The 21,719-nt window shown below is 35.7% G+C and overlaps 2 protein-coding genes across 2 annotated transcripts; both read right to left on the bottom strand.

The window, feature by feature from the left end:
* Positions 1 to 1,888: 1,888 nt before the first annotated feature.
* On the bottom strand, positions 1,889 to 11,422 carry LOC105040431 (transmembrane 9 superfamily member 7). Its single transcript, XM_010916945.4, has 7 exons — positions 11,231 to 11,422; positions 6,836 to 7,000; positions 6,548 to 6,657; positions 6,259 to 6,352; positions 6,049 to 6,161; positions 3,431 to 3,578; positions 1,889 to 3,359 (listed from the first exon to the last, which is right to left on the bottom strand). Exons 1-7 carry the CDS (start codon positions 11,345 to 11,347, stop codon positions 2,202 to 2,204), a joined length of 1,905 nt encoding a protein of 634 aa, XP_010915247.1. The 5' UTR covers positions 11,348 to 11,422; the 3' UTR covers positions 1,889 to 2,201.
* A 3,272-nt stretch (positions 11,423 to 14,694) lies between these two features.
* On the bottom strand, positions 14,695 to 21,660 carry LOC105040430 (translation machinery-associated protein 22). Its single transcript, XM_010916944.4, has 7 exons — positions 21,278 to 21,660; positions 21,058 to 21,150; positions 17,398 to 17,462; positions 15,871 to 15,952; positions 15,685 to 15,752; positions 15,510 to 15,593; positions 14,695 to 15,089 (listed from the first exon to the last, which is right to left on the bottom strand). The coding sequence occupies exons 1-7, from the start codon at positions 21,423 to 21,425 to the stop codon at positions 15,033 to 15,035; spliced, it is 597 nt and encodes a 198-aa protein (XP_010915246.1). The 5' UTR covers positions 21,426 to 21,660; the 3' UTR covers positions 14,695 to 15,032.
* Positions 21,661 to 21,719: the final 59 nt, after the last annotated feature.

The raw sequence follows: 21,719 nt of genomic DNA on the forward strand, positions 1-21,719 counted from the left end.
ATCAACTATAATAATTTTTTAAATTATTTTTTAAAATTAATATTTTATTTTATTTTTTTTTTGAGGTTTTTTCCTTCTCCTCCACACATCCCCCCACACGTTAGCCGCTCCTCCAGACCTCCCCACCCCACACTTCCGTCGCTCCTCTGCACCTCCGCTGCCCCTCCTCTTCCCAAGCACCCCTCTGCGACTTTCTCGTACCACCCCCCACCGACCCCTAACCCTACTTCATCCTTCTTGCCACGACTGCGACTTCTCTATGCCACCCTCGTGCATCCACGAATCCTCCACCTTCTGTTAGTTCAAATAAAAAAAAAAAGAAACAAAGAACACGCCTGCACCAAGCTATTCGTGAAATCACCGATCCAATCGACGATTTCACGTCAAAGATAATTTAAAAAATAAATTAAAAAAAATTTAAAAAAATAAAAATTTAAAAAAAAATTAAAAAAAAATCTCAAATAGACCGTGCTAGATGCCACAGTGGATAACCCCCACATCCCCCTCGTACGTCGCTAATTCTCGATTGCGCATCTACCGTGCATATACTCCGAGATGTGCCCTGATCCAACTGGACCTGGTCATGCAATATATACAGTTACATGTGGAACTGTTGTTTATGATTTTGACTCAAAGATTTTTCATTAATTACTCAGAAAATCTAAACCTTTTAGATTTCTCATAATTTTTCTTTCACCAACAACCAAGGTCCCAACAATTGGACTATTTCTAAGACCTCCGTGAAAGTTGTTATTTATTGTTATAACGATAAAAGAAGAGGCCATCACTTGGGTCTTTTTGAGGATGCAAAAATTTATTTAAAAATTTATATTTTTAGCTAAATATTTTCAAATAATATTTAGATAAAAAATAATTTATCAGTATTGAAAAATAATCCTCAGCTCTATTATGCATATAATTTTTTTGTATCACTATTTTTCTGCATAAATTACTAAAATATATTTATATTTTTCATAATATCTTTAATTATATAAATATTATTATTATTATTATTATTATTATTATTATTATTATTATTATTATTATTATTATTATTATTATATATTATGAATAACGGTGTAACAACCAAGAGTTTTAGCCATCACAAAGCGCACTCTTAGTTTGTTAGAGAAGGATAGAGCAAAAAATTGGCATCAATGCATAATGCTATTACTTCTGTATTCGTGGGATAGCTAGTGACTCATGAGCCAGACCCGACCTGATCTGAGGAGGAAGTATAGGGGCACTACGGAAAGGTCCCCACCCCGGACTTGCCACTGAATTGAGCTTCATGCTTGATTATTATGCTCCAACTAAGTTTAAAATTTGTGGAGTTATGTCCAAGCAGCTTTCAGGATTCAAAGCTACGCATGTCGTCGAGAACTATCAAAATGCAGCCTAAGCAATTACTACACCTGTCAAATAGGGCAATATAGACAGACACCTCCACCTCACCTTCTGGATCTCTGGTATGCTGATGTCGGCGATGGGGTGATACAAGCTATCCAGTATAACAAAGCAAACCAGACTCCCCCGTCAGTTAGGAAAAAAAAAAAAGAGAAAATAAAAAATAAACAACCCAAACACATGGAGTTCCAACAAGAAATGACACCTTTCTTTCATTTTTTTTAATACAAAAAAATAGTTCTTCAGGGTAATCACATGCATCTGAAGCATATAAATGATAAGCTTGTGTTACTGATTTGTTGTCTGCCTTTGGCCGGTCGCTTTGACAAGAGCAACCAATGGCTTAACAGTTAAAAGTTAGACATGTAAAACATATCAAAAAGCGCAATAGTCCGGGAGAGCCAGGTTCAATCAATCTATCAACTGAACTCCTTTAGAGAAACGATACTAACATATACAATCTCCAGATGCACCTAAAACAGAAAATAATCGGGGGAAATTTAAAAAGATGCTCAATAAACATGCATGGACCAAGGTGCCCATATTTTCTGCAGCTTCTCATACAGATATTTCTAATATACTTGCTAAGGTGTACAAATCCATAACAAGAACAATCCAGGAACGAAGCCACTTCTAAATTAACGTGCTATATTACCCCTAGCAAAATTACTAATTCTTGTATTTTAAACTGCAAGTTTGAAACGCTTTCATTGTGTCCCCTTGAAACATCCCTCAGCTACATCTCTGTTTCCAAATGCTTTCCAGACCACAAGCTCATCTCTGCCATCATACCATCAGTCTATTTTCACAGATGAATATATCTTGCGGACGAACCAGAAACAGGCATAGAAGCCAATTGTCCCCGTTAAAACAAAGAAAGCATAAGACACAATCAACATGTACCCAAAGTAAAGGATACCAGAAACCACCTTGGTTATCTCCAACTTCGTGAAGAAATAGAAGACAGCATATGCGAAAAGGTAGAGAGCTGAAGTACCTGCAGTCAAATATGCCCTCCACCACCAATGGTAGTCCTCACTGCATAGCTGGAAGTAGCAGAGCACGATTGTTATCTCAGCACAAGTTATGAGAAGAATGATGAAGACAATGAAGAGGAAGCCAAAAATGTAGTAGAACTGGTTCAGCCATATGGACGTCAGGATAAAGAAGAGCTCAATGAAGACTGCACCAAATGGAAGAATGCCTCCGATCAGAATGGAGAATGCTGGCTGCATGTACCAGGCTTGCTCAGGAATTTGTCTAGGGATCTTGTTGGTCTTTACTGGATCCTCAATAGCTGGCTTCTTGAAACCTAGATAGCTACCAACAAAAACCAATGGCACTGATATGCCAAACCAGAGGAATACCAAAGCAAACATGGTCCCAAAAGGAACAGCACCAGATGATTTCTCACCCCATATTAAAGCATTCAGAACAAAGAAGATGGCAAAGACAATTCCAGGGAACATGAATGCAGTTTTTAGGGTAATCTTCTTCCACTCTGTGCCTTTAAACATTTTATAAAGACGGGCTGAGGAGTATCCAGCAAATAGACCCATAAATACCCACAAAAGAACCATAGCAGTCATTAGACCCCCACGGTTGGAAGGGGAAAGGAAACCTAGCAATGCGAATATCATAGTGACCAAGGTCATCCCAAAGAACTGTACCCCTGTTCCCACATAGACACAGAGCAGTCCAGAGTTGATGGGTGGCCTAAAGACGTCACCATGGACTAATTTCCATCCAGTTTCTTCCTGGGCTTCATCCTGAGTCTCCAACTGGTTATAGTTAGCTATATCTCTGTAAAGGGTTCTCATCATGATCATGGCCACCATGCCCGACAGAAAGAGAACTATCATTAAAGAATTGATAATGGAAAACCAGTGTATTTGATCATCATTCATGAGAAGGTAAGTGTCCCAGCGAGATGCCCACTTAATTTGGCTGATCTGCAAGAGTTAAAGTGAAGGTAAGATCACACTTGAAAAGTAGAATTGAGTTTTAAAAAGTGAGTACAAACCTCAAAGGTAACATCATATGTGAATACGACATATGTGTCTGCAGTGACTTCCTGGGGACTATGACTACCTGGAGTAATTTTAATGTTTGGATTGCATGTTGACAGTTTAGGATTTTTATCATCCCACTCAGTATATTCATGTTTTATGCTGTATCCAAAAAGCAAAATGAGGATTAAAGATAGAAAAAGAAATTTCAGGATAGTGAAACAATTATTATGTAAATCAACCAACACAAATAGAGGGCTTGTTGGTCATGTGCTTGTTAAGATGCAACACCATGCAATCAATAATGCCAAGAATAAAATTTAATGAAACAAAAAAAAAAACTAAATAATAAAGAGGTTCATGATTACTGCTTCTAAGAAAAAGTTAATTTGGACTTATACATTTCATTAGATAAATCAATATGTTAAAATCTTGTACATATGTAGTCTAACTTTTATCATTATATCAGTTTTTTGATCCAACAATGCCAACCAATCGGAAAGCTTGAATTATGGGACAAGAAGGATACTAATAAATATAAAGATTTTACCTACATTTGAAGGCAGTTAGAACCAACGTTTCAAAATCAACTAGCATATAACCCATGCAATGCATGGGATACAATATTTTCTCCTTTTTTTCCAGTTGTTCTTGCAAAAAAAAAAAATATGACAATGTTATTAATAATACATAGAGTGCTTCAGTAGCCAAATTTCTGTTATGTTAAGCAACAAATTTAATGAATTTCCATCATTAATACCGGCATCTACATAGCAAATAGAGAACTCTAAACAAACCAAGTCTTCATGGAAAAACTCAAATCATTAATACCGGCCCCACAAGATGGATAGGGTATGGTTTCTTCTCCCTTTCCTAGTGGTTCTTGAAATGCAATATAACAATATCACAAATTATAATAAATAGAAAGCTTCAATAACCAAAATTATATTGCACATTAAGCAACTGCTTTAATGATAACCCAGCAAAAACTCCAGACAAATATCTAAATTGATATAATAATAACAGTTTAGTTAAGTAAATACTTATCTATTTTAGGTAGCTAATATTTTCAAGTATCAACTGTACGTATATCAATTATATAGGTATGATTGGTACCTAATATTTATAATAGTAAAATACTCCATTATCTATCACATATACTCACTTAAAGGGACATATAATAAAGTATTAATGATGGGAGGTTCTACTTGGATATCATTAAAATTCATTGCCTAATGTGTAACAGCAATTCATTAAAGCCTTCTACTCAAAATTTGTTAAATTGCTATATCGCATTTCAAGAACGGTAGGAAAAAGGAGAAAATATAACAAAACTTGCATTGCATGGGTTATATCCTAGTAGCCTGGTAAGCTGAAAGCTTTCTGCCGATCTGGATTCACCTAAGGTTTCATTAAAGGCTAGATCAAGATAATTCTTGACCCTTATAACAATTATTATTCACCCCATCCACTATGATCTAAGTTATTTAACATTAACTAAAATGATAATATAAAATAATGATAGTATTATTGTCCAAATCATTGTTTCCAGTTGGTAAAACAATTTTTTAGTGAAAACTTTGAAAATTTATTTATTAAGGAAATAGTAATAACAACAAATATTATTTATGCTACAACAGGCTATCATAATATTAACAATCTATTATAATAGCCATTAGATATTTTTCCTTTATTATATATAGTATAACTGAGAGGGGCTGAAGTCGGTACAATTTCTGTAATATTCTTATGATGGCTACTATTTTAAACCTTGGGCTTCCCAGGCTATTTGAGTCCAGGCTTGGTTTGGCCTTCTTCAAGGAATTGGTCCTGTACTCCTGTTTTTGTGGTCACTCATAGTTATCTAAAAGGGAAGTTAAGTGCATGGTAGATAGCAAGATAAAAAGGTCCATATCTATAGTGGAGGAGAAAAGGATGGTGGGCGAGGTCAAGGCTTTTGGACATATGGAGAGAGGGGACAAGGGGTAGGGCGAAGACATATGGAATCCATAGGGTTATAAGGTATAATTTGTTGACTTCATTGAGTACTGGGACAGGTGAAAATTGGTTCAATTCACATGGGTCAAGTGGTTTGCGATGACTGAGATGGATGGTTTTTGAATTTTAAGGGTTTCTATGTTGCCTAACCCTCTAGTTGTCTCCCAATTCACTGGTTGCTGGTTGAGCAGGTAGACCCTGTTGACCCACCCATGTCTTAAGAGAATTGTTTGGAAGATAACATTACCTATCAAGAGAAAATAAAACTTCCAGAGCACATGAAAATGCAAGGGCCACCATTCAGAGGCATGAAAACAAATTTGCCAAAACACTTCACTTTACAGTGCATGAATATTGCTGATTCGATACTCCTTAAATATCTGATTAACAATTCTGGCTTTGTCACATCACGATTCTGCATTGATTTTGTATTTGGTCATTTCTTGTAGACAAGCTAAAAGTGAAAATACAATATCTTTAACTATTTCTGCTGCTCCTTTGTATTCTACTGTTATACAATAGATGCAATTTAGAAAAATGGCAATAAAAAATCCAGAATAATAATAACCAATAGCATAAGTTAGAAAAAAATATAAAAATATAAAATTATATATCTGCATATAAGCATCCGCACCTGCTTGGAATCACTTCAAAACCTACAATACGAGCATCCTCACTCTCTGGGTCTTTATGATACATGACTTTGAAACTCAGATGGTTATTTATGTAATAATGACCATCTTTGAGCTGGCCAAAATATATTGCATGTTAACTATCACAAAATAACAAATAATCCAACATCGAAGAAACCATACCTGTTTCTTATAGAGGTAAATTAGGTTACCTTATAACCAACACGGAAACCATGTTCGTGACTTGGTACTTGACTTCCATCTCTTCTTTGTCTAGGAACTGCAACTGGAAGGTTATCCAAGATCCTGCAAAAGGCAAATAATGAAGGCTAAGCTGATATACATCAGGAGTAGAATTTAAGCTATGAATTTGTTATAAAACCAGCAAAGTAGGAAAAATTTGTAGCTATATACAAATTGATATAACCATAAAGCATACAGAATACAGTGTCAAATTTAATGATTGTACATTTGAAAAGGCAACACATATAGACAACTTACATGTTCACTCGATATTCATCATCAATCTTCTCCTTGAAATTTTTTACAGCTTCTTGACTAAACTTTGTGCGACAAGCTGCTTTGCAAGTCTCATCCCTTCTCATTTTAAACTGAGTTGTAAGTCATACATACCAAAAAGACAAAAAAATCGTTAAGCAGGTGAGAAAAAATTCCACCATTACTTTCAACATTTCATATTTTCTCTTTAAAAAGTACATCTTTAATACATTTCTAACTTTTCAACTACATATTTACAGGTCTTAACCTAAAAAGTTGGTGAGCACTCACTGCATAGACAGAATTCTCAATGCGGTCACCACGAAGGACCTCCCCCAAATTTTCAGCACTGTTCATAATCTTCTTTGGCTTACAATACTCCAAGAAGTAATAATCATATGGAAGTTGTGTCTTTGTAGATGAAAGCTTATTTACTTTCACTTGAAGTTCATCATCCTGTATGAAAGGGGAAAAAGGAAAAATAGAATCACAAAATGATTATATTATGATAATAATAGACACTACATAGGAAAGGGTCAAAATGATACTGATATGAAGTTCAAAAGGAAAGTGCAACAACTACAGAATGTTTTTTAAGTAGTAAAGCATGAAAAGGTGATAATGTAGCTTCAAAGAATCATATACATTATGATACCCAGGGGAATAAAGTAACAGGGAAAGTGTTCACAGTAAATCGAGCATAAACGTCAAGAAAAGTTGTATGAATATTAATCGTATCTATTGAAAATCAAGAATAAACAAACTGCCTCAATTTATTTTCCAGGTTATCTTTAGAGACAAAAACAGATGTGTCTAAGCAGGACATGGAGAAAACATTTAGGTTTATCTTTCTCTTTCATTTTGGTGAACGTAACTACATTATACACCAGGTATTGAAAATGCTCAAAACAATCACATATAGCCAAGGGACCAATGATTAAATGGCAAGTGATATTTTGGACAGGTTTTTGCAGAAAGAGAAAATAAACATATGGACAATGATTAACAAAACCAGGAAAGGAACACCACAAAACTGTAGACTTGCATGTGCTCTTTTAAAACAAAGTAGCCAATAAGGCTAAAATAAACAATAGTAGAGTTAAGCTTAGTTATAATCTTATCCATAACAATTAAGCCCTACTGCAGTTAACAAGTTAACATGGATAAGAATACCGCACAACAAAATGGAGAGACTTTGCTGTGTATGAAAAATCCTTCAGACCCAGAAGCTCAGATGCTAGCGGCTCTCTGGTGCAACAGGGGAAAGGCCTTGCTATCTCCTTCCAACCTAAAGGTTAACAGGCCAGGATGACAACCACCCCCCCCCCCCCCCCCGCCCCCCGGTCTTTTTTTTGGTTCTGTTTGTTTCTTTTCTTCTCCATTCCATTAAGGATGTCAATAGGCAAGACCAGGCTGCACCTAGTTTGGTTTGTGAGCGAGCCGGCCTGAAGCTAGAATCACCAGGACTTGCCAGGTAGAAGCCCAAACCAAACCAAGTTTAGGCCATTTATTGGGTCAGGCTTTGCAAGTAGTTGAACCTAGTTAGAATTTTTCTTAAAATCCTGACACTGAGTTTGACGTGAAATCCAAAGTTCAAATTCTGCGGCACAACCCTGCCCATGGATCTAAAATATGACATAGGCCCAGAATTCCAGAGCTGGTCAGGCCTGCCTACTTATCATTGCATGACCAGATACATGGACCTTTTAGCATTACGCAACAACATATATTGCCAATTTTACAAAGGCCCATGCAAACAAGGCATGCTCAAGCTAATGTTTGGATTAGAAGGGGGTTTCAAGCCAGCCAAACACATGTATACTGATGATGCCAATATGTTAATTATGCTATATGTTGCTGCCAAGAATCAAGTATTAAATAGTAAGAACTAATTAGATGTTGTTGTTATTAATATAGCTGTAACTTATAAAACAAAATTTACTATGATTATTATTGTATAAAATATATTTTATTTATTCGTAAACATTTAAAATACTAACCACGTATGCACCTGCATATGGGACCTTCATGGCATATGCACTGCGCAGTTCCTTGACTGCCTGCATGCCATGGCCGCCTTCTAAAACATTAATGACATGCATGTTGGTGCTTCTGTTAAAATGTGTCACAAAATAATGCAACCTCCTTTAATTGCAGACCACTTCATATCAACTTGCATGGCATGAAAAATAATAGATTTGTCAAGCAAATACTTGATTGTTCAGTCCCTTAAAATACAAACATGCTGCAATCCCCAGCAAAAAATGAGGAGAGAGAGAGAGAGAGAGAGAGAGAGAGAGAGAGAGAGAGAGAGGAGTAATAAAGTAACGAGAACCATGATGGTATCAGCACAAACATGCACGCTACACAAGCAAATTCTCCCAATGTTGATCTGACCTCAGTTTGAATAGTGGAGCAAATATATGCCAACTCATTTCATCAGACCTGATAACTGAATGGGGTAAAGATTATCATGCATAATCAATATTTACTGACAAAATCAATATCTATTGTTAGGTGATCAAAGTTTGTTTATATTGTTACACCACATTTACTACTTTGCAGATAAAATGGCACAACAAGGTTGATGTCCTTTATAGACGCATCAAGTTCAAAAATTTGACCATTATGGTGTTTCATGAAGAAGATATGACAAGAAAATGAGTAATATAACATGACAGAGACTTGAAAAGCCATTCATCATGAGATTACAATTTTTGTCCAATATGATAAAAACTGGAAAAAAGAAACATGTTAGATATGTGCCAGACTATATTCCAATCCTGCTAGTGTACGTGTGCTAGTGGAGTTGAATCAGGTACAGGTTGGCTTGACGAGTACTTAAACAGAACCGTTATCAACTCGTTAGAATTTTGACACATTCAATGCATTACTAAACAGGTTTAGATACAAAGAGGTCAATTACAAGTCATGTTAGAAATAGATCAAGTCTAATCCATATTACATCCAGCTTGTATCTGAACCCTTAATCGCATGGTCCAAACTTAATATTTAAAATTATTTTTTATTGGGTCATTGAACCAGATTGAGCTTTGTGAGATGCACATCAGACCTGACTGAAGAACAGGATCTAGGTTTCAGGCTCCAGTCACTTCATATGAGATCAACCTTAGATCACAACCAAGTTTATCTTGCCCATTTGCATGGGTTATGTTTGACTGTAGTTTTGCAGTTCATTTTTTCACAAAAGAAAAAAGAGGAACCGCATTATTTTATGCTTCCAGCCATAAAGGTTTTGCCATGTCATGTTGAACAAAATACCTTATAATCATCTCCATTAATTATGATATCTTGAATTTATGACCATCCCATGTAGAATAACCACCAACATCAAATCCAACACTACGAAGGGAAAAAAAACAATTACTTACAAAATTAAAAATGCTCTTCCTTTTAAAGATATATCCTTCCTCCACGTAGAATTGTAAATGCAGCAAATAAATTTCGCCCAAATGTGGGCATAGAAAACTTAAATTTGATGATATAAACACAAATAACAAACCTTAACCTGTATGCTTTGAAATTATTTTACAGAAAAATGTTTCTTTGAAGATGTTTTCATTTCTATATTCTGAAAATGAAAACGGCAACTGCTTTCATACAGAAAAATGAAAGTCATATAGAATGTACTAGAAACCTGTACCGTAGATACCAGCAATCATAAGTTAAAGGTGTCCTATGTTCTGAACCCTAATTTCAGTATTTTATATTTTCCGTTACTTGATTTCATGTTACAATTTATAAATCAGTTATATTTATTCATGAAAGCATCGATGTACCGAACTATAGTTACAAGAACTAGTCATATTGAACACCAATATTGAAGGTGGCGTAAATCATAATCAGAATTTTTTATATAATGCTATCATGTTATAACTATTGCTCCTCATTCTACCACATACATAGCAAAATATCCATCCCTGCCTAGGCCATCTTATACAAAATTGCATTCTTCACTCACTAATTATAATTGTGGTCCATAAATGAAAATTCATCTTACAACTTGGTGCCCTTAAGTCACCAAAGGACTGAAAGAAGGTAACATCATAAAAATTATTAAGCAACAAAACACCCTCACTCAGAGAACCCGATAGAACACTTCGGAGTGTAACAAAAATAACAGAGCCCAAGATACACTAAGGCAGCCGGTTATTTGGTCTAATTTTGAAAGAAATCAACCCATCACGTCTTATAGCAAAGATTGCATGCCAATGTAAGCTACAACTACCTACCGACATCACGGTAAAAACATCAAATGAATGCCCAAGAACAAGGCATTATACCGTGACTACATATGGCAATTTCTTAAAATTTCCATCGAACTTCAGATCTACAGAGAATATGAAGAACCGTCATCTCAGTTCTATCTGTAAAAAGAGATCTCAAACCCATCGATCTTGTTCCAACATCACATTTCAAAAAAAAAAAAAAAAGCAAGATTCAACTATCTACAAGCTGATCAAATGAGCGTGCGAACTCTTCAAAGAAGAAGCAGACCATAAATCTCAGCCCTTCAAACCCAGATCCACCCAAAGAAAAGAAAACAAAAAAAGGAGAAAACACCAAGATCCTGAGAGAAGTACGAATAGACCTTTAGGCCTCAAACCCTAGCTAGATCCATGATGATTTTGATCAATTTTTCTTTAAAAAAAATAATGCAAGGACCTTCTGGAAATCGCGAGGAGCAACGCCGGGGAGGTAGAAGGCGTGGGTCAGCGGAGAGACGAGAAGCGATGAAAGGAGGAAGAGGAGAAGCGCCGCGATCTCGCCCAGGTTCCCCATCTCGAGCGTGTGCGGAGATAGAGAGGACGGAGAGAGAGAGAGCTGTCGAAATACCCACAGATGGGCCGGCTAAAGGCGACCTACAAGGGTAAAAACTAGAGCGAACAAAACAGGGAGCTTTTACTAAATTAAATTAAATTAAACTAAAAAATAAAATTGCATTACTAAATTAACGACGCAAATGACTGCAATGTTTGACTTTTATTGACATGGGACGTTGGGACCACCTATAAACCGGAACTCCTTGATTTTAGGTGGATACCGGAAATTTTTTTTTTTGTTGGAAATGGCATGCGAACTCTGTTATTATTATCCGAGAAAAAGGAGAAAAATATATAAATTAAAATTAGGATTCCTAAAGAAATTCCACCTGGGTTCGCAATTCTCCTACAGCGTAAAGTAATTCTCCTTGTTCGAGGTTATTCTAGTCCGCGAAGTTATTCAGTCTATTTCCCGTGCCCGTGACGCGGACTGGGGAGGAAAGCGATAAATTATTTCCAACGCCACATGCACCTAATCACAACCGTCTATTTCTACAGCGGTGTATCCGAGTCCATGCTTCATAGATAGAATCCACAGAGGGTTATAATTGATGATGTGCATGGTGTTGTTATATCTCAGGGAACGGTGTTGTTATATATATATATATATATATATATATATATATATATATATATATATATATATGTGTGTGTGTGTGTGTGTGTGTGTGTGTGAATTTTGATTCGGTATAAAAAAAATTTTACCCGGGCGTCTCTCTCTCCTCACCTCGTCTACCTATTTAAACAGGGGTAAAATTGAAAAAGGAAAAAAAAATCAATGGGTTTAAAACTAAAATAAATCAATACAACAATCCCATCCACCCCACGGTCCTTTTGAATGAAAAATAAAAAATAATGAATCACGAATTTACCTATATTTTTTATTAAGAGATAGATAAAAAATTTAATTAGAAATCTATATTTTTCTAGATAAATATTTTTTAGATAATATTTAGATAGAAAAATAATTTATCTATATTTTTTTATGCATGAAAAAATAATTTTGAAATCTACCACCTATGTTCTTTTGTATTACTATTTTGCTGGATAAGTTGTTAAAATTTATCCATGATATTCTTTATGCTTTTTAGGTTTGAAGAAAGTAGATTGCTGAATTATTGAGTATTGAATGATGAAGACATTGAAAATGAAGATGTGATATTTTAAAAATAATATTTGATCATTCCTTAAATAGATAAGATTTTTCTTCATTTCATGGGTAAATACTATCTATAGAAAGTAACTTACCTATCTTGAAAAGTATGAGAACATAATAAGTTGGTCAATAAAAAAATTGATCAATTTATTGACTAATTTTTTTATGATATTTATTTATAAAAGAATGGATCCTAAAAAAAATATTTCCATATACCTTTTCCGACCATTTTTGAAAGATTAAAAAAAGGTGCGTGTTGGTATCAAATGAATGATTCTTGACTCCATTGGACCTAATGTGAGGCTGCCAAGGGTTGGATGTTGATATTTTTAGTCATCGGGCCCTGAAAGCTAGGATTTGGCATGGAGTAATAAGGAATAGGAAGGACGCTTATCCACCGGAATGACAAGGTGAAAGTTGAAACTAGCAGAGGTGATGGGATCACGATGATGGGGTTCAAATTAAGGTTAGGGTTAAAATTGGAGAAAGATTAGGATTCAAATTTTCGACAGTAGTGGTGGAGGTGGGAGGACGACTAAAGGAGGGAGGGAGGAGAGAGAAAGGATCTTGGGAGATGGATGGGGGGTTTCTTAGCTCGATTTGTCTACTTTTGATTCTAGGGTTTCAAGGGAAGAAGAGGACGATTGCCATGAGAGTTGCCCGGGAGATGGAATGGAAGAGATGGGGAGCCTCTTTTTAGACCGAGCTTTCAACTTAATTACAGATATATCAAGCAAACTTAGTAATTGATTTGGTAACTTGGTAAAACATCATCGTCATCCAAACTAATTTGGATGGTTCTTTTTATTATTTTATCAGACAAAGAACTTTTGGTACCGAACAAGTCCTAAATATGTATGTATGTCGAGATTCAGTGCCCACTTGGTTCGATATGTTTTATACTATTTCTGATAAATTATTTGTAGTATAATTTTTTTTTGTCTCTATATTTTTTTAATTCAAAATTCCTTATAATCCTATATTTGGTTAGAATTATGAGGAGGAGAATGATGAGATTAGAAGGATGGATCTACATTTAGTTAAAAAAATTTTTAAACTTTTAGAGAAGATGAATGAAAAGGAAAGATTGCCCATCCTTCTTGATCCATCAATTTGCATCCTCCAAAAAGATAAATTTATACGTTAATAAAATTATCCTCTATTAATTTTTTTGATAAAATTATAATACTCCTTCATTTTTTCATTCATTTTATTTATATTATTATTTCTTTACTATTAAATTTTATTACTAATTATTTTAATTAATATATAATTTCTATAATTATAAGTAAACTAATTAAAAATGACTTCTATTGTCTCTGTATATTTATCACTTTGGATTAACTATTTATAAAATAATTAATTAAATATTTAAATTAAATTATAAATTTATTAGTTATTTATATAATTAATATATATAAATAAATTAATTTATATATAACTAATTTATAAAATTATTTATTTAATTATAAATTATAAAGATTTTAAATTTATATATTATTATACTTTATTAGTATAAATAAGTGATATAAATCAATAATAATAATATTTTTATTAAAAAATAATTTTATAAAAATATTATACAAATATCATTTTTTTTTAATTCTTCCGGTATCAAACAGTGAAAAAAATTATTTACATCCATACTTTCATATTTTATAAAATATATGAGAGGATAAATTTCATCTATCTGCTACCTCATCTACCGTTTCTCTTCTATCAATCCTTTCTTTAATCCATCCTCCATACCAAATTAAGGGCAAAAAATAAACAATGATATTAGTGTTTGTGGAACAAGCTTTCCCTCCGAGAATTGGGATACACGCAATGGCCAACGGAGGAAGAAACTTCATTTAACATTTCCACTTGGGAAGATTAGAAGTGGTGCCACGAAGCGTTCAAACTGGAGTTGATTGAACAAAACAATCTATAGAATTAAGACTCGAGGTTATCGAATCCAGAGGCAGTAGTAGTGGAGGCAACCCATACCATACATCAAAGGTCAATTTGGTTACCTGTTGAAACCTTTAATGCTGTTCCATGTCCCTATTGGCCCGACTAACTCCGTCACTTGATCAGAACCTCCAATGGTGGTCGACAAGAGCACAGAACCGCGTCCAGAGTCATCATTGATGGAAAGCCAACACAGATTGGAGCAAAGAGAACCTCGATATCTTGAAACATCTAAGAGCACAAAAATAGCATTTATACAAGCAACATTTTTTATTGCACAGTGCACTTGCTTATGATAAAAAACAAGCCCTGCAATAGAACAGGGCAACCTAAAGAGAGAGATCCACATATGACTCCCATATATGTTATGACACTCACAAAAGAGTTACTTAGGTCAGGATAATTGTCCATCCGATGCCAAGGCAATAATTATGTGGACGTAAGATAAAGAAATGCTCAAATATTCCTAAAGGCAAATTCCTCCATATACTGATATGAGATTTTGCAGGCAACTTTACTCCCTTGAAATACAAAACTAGGCAGCAGCAACCTTCTTGCCATCTTCAATGAAGAAAATTGCAGTTTCAGGCACCTGGCACATGGAAAGCAACAAAACTTAAGACTTTGCATCATAAAACAGGTTTCAAACAAGGAGGCAGAGAGAGAGAGAGAGAGAGAGAGAGAGAGAGAGAGGCATCCTCCTGATGCTGTCATTAAACATTGTTAGGCCCTGCATGTAGAGACACTACGTTGCCTGGCGTCCGAGGCATACAAAAGCTTTTAGATGTCTGAGGAATGTTCTATTTTAGAATGTTTAACTTATGCAACAAGATAAATGGCGTAATTTTATTATGACAAATTTTGCAATGTGCTAATAACCGGTACCAAAAGTTTTTAGATGATGTTTCAAGAAAAAGGAATGTTCTATGTTAAAATGTTTAACTTATGTAACATGATAAATGCCATAATTCGATGTACATGAAATAGAAGGATGATAAGCAAGATGACTTACATCTGGCCAAGTGTCAGTAATGAACTCCACAATATCATAAGCTATGTCCCCTTGGACATCAATTTGCTCTTTATCAGTTGGGCCCTTAAATTAATTATCCAAACCAAGTTGTTAGCATAGACATAAAATATTTCAGCAAAAGCATTTTCTTTTCTAAAAACAAATGTTGATGCACCTTAACAACAGAAGCTCCAGTAGCAAACTTTTTCCCAAGCTTCTTCGAAGCATCACTTAGTTTTATACCTGAGGTACCATTCGGTCAAGCTGTTAGCGAACAGACTATGGACATGCAGATAATGCTTTGTTTCTGGAGCACTTTGAACTGAAAAAAGTGCAAACAATCCTTCTAAAGAATACTCACCAAACAGGTCTAGGCCTTTCACAACAGTGACACATTTACGCTTGTTGCGGACAATCTTTTCAATAACAACTTCTTGCTTTTCCTGAAAGGAAGGGAATTTTAATTAAGAAAAGAATGCATCCTTGTACTCTAATAAAGAATCAACAAATGGTGCATGTCTTCATCAGGGTTCAACTAGATACACAACCATCCACTAAATGGGTTCCATCGAAAATGATTTGAAGTGGGCTAGTCACGTAATACATGAGAAGATTCTAAATAGTATTTGTCCTACCAGCGCATATTTCAGATTTCCAAGTCCTGACTAAGGAAAACAAATTTAGTTCTTTGATGAACTAAACAAAAAGAATAACGATCCAGGACATTTTAATTATCCGAACCATTTTTACAAGAATCTGACAGTCAAGTTCCACATTAAGATGGCAACAGCTAGATTTTAGCCAATATGACATGAAAACAAAAGACGTGCTATGACTTAAACCATTACATTATGGTAGGCATTTCTACTTGCTGAGATGTAATCAGTCAACTTGACAGCCAGTCATAAAACAAGTTTAGATCAATAACCTCACACAATGAATGCTAAATAAATTAAGCTACCTGGTTCAAAAAGCAATGCACTGCTCTTATGCCCTTAGTCAATGTTTGGTTGCTTAGCAATATTTCCAATGACTTGGTCTTCAACAGGAATCAATTGTAAGGTAGGACTTAAAAAGCAGACCAAATTTGATAAAAGGGCCATGATATTTATGTTTAAGACAAACTTTGAAGAAAGGAAGCAAAGAAGATACTACAAGCCAATTATGTGTACATAAATGAATTGGTGAAGCCACGTAAAACTGAACCATAAGCAAATGATATGGTGAAGGCACTATCTGTCTGATAGATCACATAGAATTCCACACGGTTTTTCCATGTGAGCAGTAATGCCAGCATTAGTTAAAAAAGAATGCCAAGGAATTGTATGGAAAAGCCACCAACTTGTAACCCAAATAGCAAAACCCAGAATTAAATTTCACGAATGCGAGAATATAATGTATCTCCAGGTTTAACATATTACATATCCAAATAAGGTCAATCCTGGAGCCTATAGCTTCTATTAGTTCATTAATCCAAATCCATGTTCGGTAAACAAAGAGCATATACATTAGATATAGCCATCCCCAAGTGCCAAGGAAGTCCATAAAACTTCAGGGGAAAAAAAACTGGGGCAAGGGTGGGGGTGTTAAATTGTTTATGGTTTAACTATAAATGAACCAAAATGGTGTTATATTTAGGTGCCCTCAATCATTCAACATACACAAGCTTCCTGCTGTGGCCGATAAATAGATGCCAAACATAGATTGGACTATCATCAGTCCATCACCACTCAATTATGAAGGTACAATGCTACAATGGTCCATCAATCTTATAAATATAAACCTCAAAACTTAGTTACCAAGAAAAACCTCAAAATTCTTGCCGTCAGGTTAGTACCAATTGTTTTATCTTTATAACCTAAGTAAGGGTAAGTCTTAAGAACATTACCTTCTTCTTTATCTTGCCACCAGGAAGGCGTTTCACTTCTTCTTGCTTAGGAGCTAGGGCAGCCCCTGCAATATGCACAGGGCACAAAGGTTAACGGAATTAATAGGGACAGATTTATCAAATAAATGGAGTCAACAATGACCTAACATGAAATATAGAAATAGTTCAATATGGAAAAAACACTATAAAAAATACCAATCAAAGTGGTCAAATTAGCTAAAATGACCATCAAATGGCCAACCATCATTCAGCATAGAAATAGATAACTAAATGGTTAAGCAGTTAGAAAAATTATAATAAATTTAATAGCAAACCTCTATGCAAGAAATAACAAATTATATGTTTTTGTCTGTAGTAACAAAACGTCTTGGTTAGTTGGAACATTGTGATCCATAAAATATACAATATTATTGGCTCTCAAAGCAAATGGAGAACAGATGGAAAGAAACAAGCAAACAAGAGTTTTAGAGGATTCAAGTTTCGGTTTTCCCCTAAAAAAGGCGAGTAAATTCTTAAGTCAATCATGACTGTATATATGGCTCAATTGTCAAGTGCCGAACTTAATCGAGGAATCCACCTTTTTTTTAATCACATCTAAATGTGACATATGATAAATTGTGCAATACTCCCATGAAAGCACACTAAATAATGAAGACGAAATAGTAACTGTTAAGTGTATTAGATAGTGCATTATGCATTGTATATTTACAGCTAGATTTGAAATAAAAAACTGTCATCCATGAAATGCAGCAACATTTTCCATCCAACCATTACTCTTAGATAAGAGGACAAAATGGCCACTGATACATTTAAATAAGCATCTAAATAGCTCAACATAAATGTTCAAGCAGCTACAGCTTACAAGTTCCAACATTGCAGCCACTAAAGCACTTAAGTGCTCACTTATAATAACTAATCACTCCTTGCTCAACATAGCTTATGGACTAGCACCTACCTGTTTCTGCACATACGGCTTTGTTATCATTTACAGAGTAGCAAGCATGATTCACCCCAATGACACAGAAACATCAGAGGAAGCCACTTACTATAACCTGATATCCACCAACAAAATCAATATATCCTCCAGATCAATGTGTGCAACCTCTTTTTCTTCTTTGTAGCCCAGTTGTTTATTTTTACCATCCACAACCATGATTATGTAGTGCATCAGACAACTCAATGCACCACGTTTTCATCGATCTTCTAAATTCCCTTGCCATCCAAATCTACAGTTACTTGGCAAATAGAATAAAATCTCCCAATTTTCCACTCCGTTGTGCTGAAAGATAGAGGTGACTCTGTCCGTGATGCCTTTGTTTACTGTGCCATTAAGTTAAGCACTGCAGTTTGAAACTTGCAGAGTAAGCTTCTTAAGCATTCAATATCCTATAAAATTCTCTTCCATCACTGATGCCACTAGTAAGATCTCTTCAATTAAAAATCAAACCAGGTAAGCTTGAAAGCTTTGAAGTTTGAATAATGTTATATTTTGTTTTTTTGGTAAACAATAACATTATATTTTGTTGCCAGCACTCTATCGGCCTAATTGGTGCTAGATTAATGGGCAGCTTGAGGCATCTCTTCATGGATGAATTTTAAGTATTGACAGACATCAAAAGATGCCTGCTGTTTACTAGTGTTCCATGCCATGACATCAGCTTTGTTAAAGTTCCTATAAAACTCTCATGTACAGTTCTACCAAAAGCTGCTGTCTGCTTGAAGTTTTGTTGAACAACATTTTCTCTGATTGACCATGTGAAGAAACTAGCGGTAGAAAAATGATGCATCAATAACCTTAAGATTCATTTTCTTGAAAGGAGCTTCTAATTAACCCCAATCAACTATAGAGGAGTTATCAGAACTTAGTTCAGGGATAACATGCTTAACAAGGTAGGTCTTCTATATCATTATAATTACCCTCCAACATCAGTCATCAACTATGCTAGCCAACATAATTAATAATCGAAGTCTAGCAACCAAGACTGACTTATCATTCATTTTCACAACACAATCCATTAAACCTGTGTGTCAACTCAAAATGAATACCTTAGGAATTAAACAAACTAAAAGTTACAGTTCAAGATAATAACAATAACTCTTGACTTGCTGAAACTGTATGCTTAGAAAACTAGACTTTTAATTTCAGCCTCTCATCTGGTACATTTTGGGAACCCACTACAATTTGATGGGGTAAGGTTTCTGATATTCATGATATGTTAGGTAGGTAACAAAGACCTAATTTTTTTGGAGTTTATTATATTGTGAGATTTACACATGCATCTTGGTGGCTTTTATCTCACAGAATACTATATACTTTACCACATTCTTCAATAATATATGGATTGACATATTTACCATAAAATCCTTTAACTTCTGGATTGATGTCAAGACAAATGAACTTCTCATTGAACCATTTTGTGTGGCCTTTTTTGGTTGGGGGTGAGACATTTAAAAATTTCTTCAGGTTTCAGCTTAAGGAAAAACAATTTGATATTCAAAAGTTTTTACTTCAAATGTCACACCTTCTTTAGGATCTTCCTCCCCCAAGAAGCTTGCTTCCCTATGCTTCCAGCCACTCTTAAACCATATTTTTGCCAACAAAACTATCAAGATTCAAGACAAACATATCTCAGCTAAAGATATTGATATATTATGCTGCCGATGTCCAAATGATGTATCATTATCTTTCCAAAATTTTTAAGCACTGATTCACTTACCAAAAATGAAACCTCAAAATAATAGGTCATTATCAGTATCACATATTTAGTGCAATGTTTGATATGCACTCCCCTTTTTTTTTTTTTTGGTTGGAGGGGGGATGTTGGTTGGCATTTAGGGAGGTGGCAACTCCCTGTCCTTGTTCACAAATTCATTCCCACTCTCACTCCCACTTCAAGTTACTTAAGCTAAGAACAAAATGACTTTAACAATTATATATAGTGTGAAAACCCATGCAGGCATGTATTTAGTCCCAAATTGGTTATTCATTGGGAAGATTTTGCAAGGACGCCATGGCTTAAAAAGAGGGGGGGGTGGGCGGTGGGTGGGGGAAAGAAGTTAAGGACTAGGGGCATGTATTTAGTCCCACATCGGTTATTCGTTGGAAAGATCTTGGATACTCATATAGGACCAAAAAATCTAAATAATATCTTCTGACTAGTCTTTTTGGATAGATCCTAGGTTGGGACACATAGTGATTCTACAGAGGCTAGCTAGATGATTCCACGAAGCATCCAACAGAGCTTTGGGAAAAAAAAAAAATGCTTACATTAACCTTAAACCAACAAACTGTTTCTAATCTATATGGATCAAATTTAATGAACCGAAGCAACACATTAGACTGGTTAATGGGTAGGGAAAACAACCATATTTGGTGCTACAGTTTAAAGATCTTGACGGAGGAAAGAAAACTAACTTTGTTATAGAAATTGCATCAATTAATCCCTTCTCACGAATTTTCTTTGGAAAATATTGTAAATAATCCTCGTTTAACCTAACTTTACATGAAAATATTCAATTCCCCAATGGCAAGAATTTTCATCCACCGCTAATAACACTATTTTCCCCTATGCTAAATCATCGACATGGACTCGATCAAGTTTCAAGAAAAGAGCGGAGAAAGAAAACGATAAGATCCCAAGATTCAACAATTTAAAGTACCTGAAGAAGCCTCGCCTCCGCCGCCACCTTCTCCAGAAATCCCCACCGCCTGCAGCTGGTCAGCGGCCTTGTCCGCCTCCTTCTCGGTCGCCTCTAAACCCGAGATTAAAAGAGAAGAAAACGAGATCCATCAAGCATCGATCAGGAAAAGAAGAGAGAGGGGGGGGGGGGGGTGGTTAATGGTTTGGGAAAGGCGAGAGCGAGCGGCACAGGGTTTTACCTCTGAGGAGATCGGGGTAGAGGTCGGGTGCATGCTGGCGGAGCCAGGGCTTACACCTCTCAAAGTCGGGCCCAAACTCGCAGTACTCCGCCGGGAGGCCGCACACGCCACAGTAGAGGACGCGGACCGGCTGGGGCTTCTCCGCCATCGGAAGCTTTCTCCTCCCTCGCCTCTTGTTTCCCCCTTTCTCGCTCTCTCTCTGTGTGTGAGACGACGAGCGCTTGTTTTATCGAGGGAGTGAGAGGTGAGGGGATCTGCAGAAGCTTTGGAGTGAGACTATCAGCAGGGCTCGCCTCGGTTCTTTGGTATTTGCCGTCCTCCTTGTGGACGGAACTCGGCACCGGTGCGGAACTCGGTGCCCGAGAAGTAGGGCAAAACAATCGTGCGACATCTGGGTGGGTTCTGATAGATGACTTTGGACTAGATAATGACGCCCCGAGTT

Source organism: Elaeis guineensis, chromosome 3, assembly GCF_000442705.2.
Source record: "Elaeis guineensis isolate ETL-2024a chromosome 3, EG11, whole genome shotgun sequence".
NCBI classification, from domain to species: Eukaryota; Viridiplantae; Streptophyta; class Magnoliopsida; order Arecales; family Arecaceae; genus Elaeis; species Elaeis guineensis.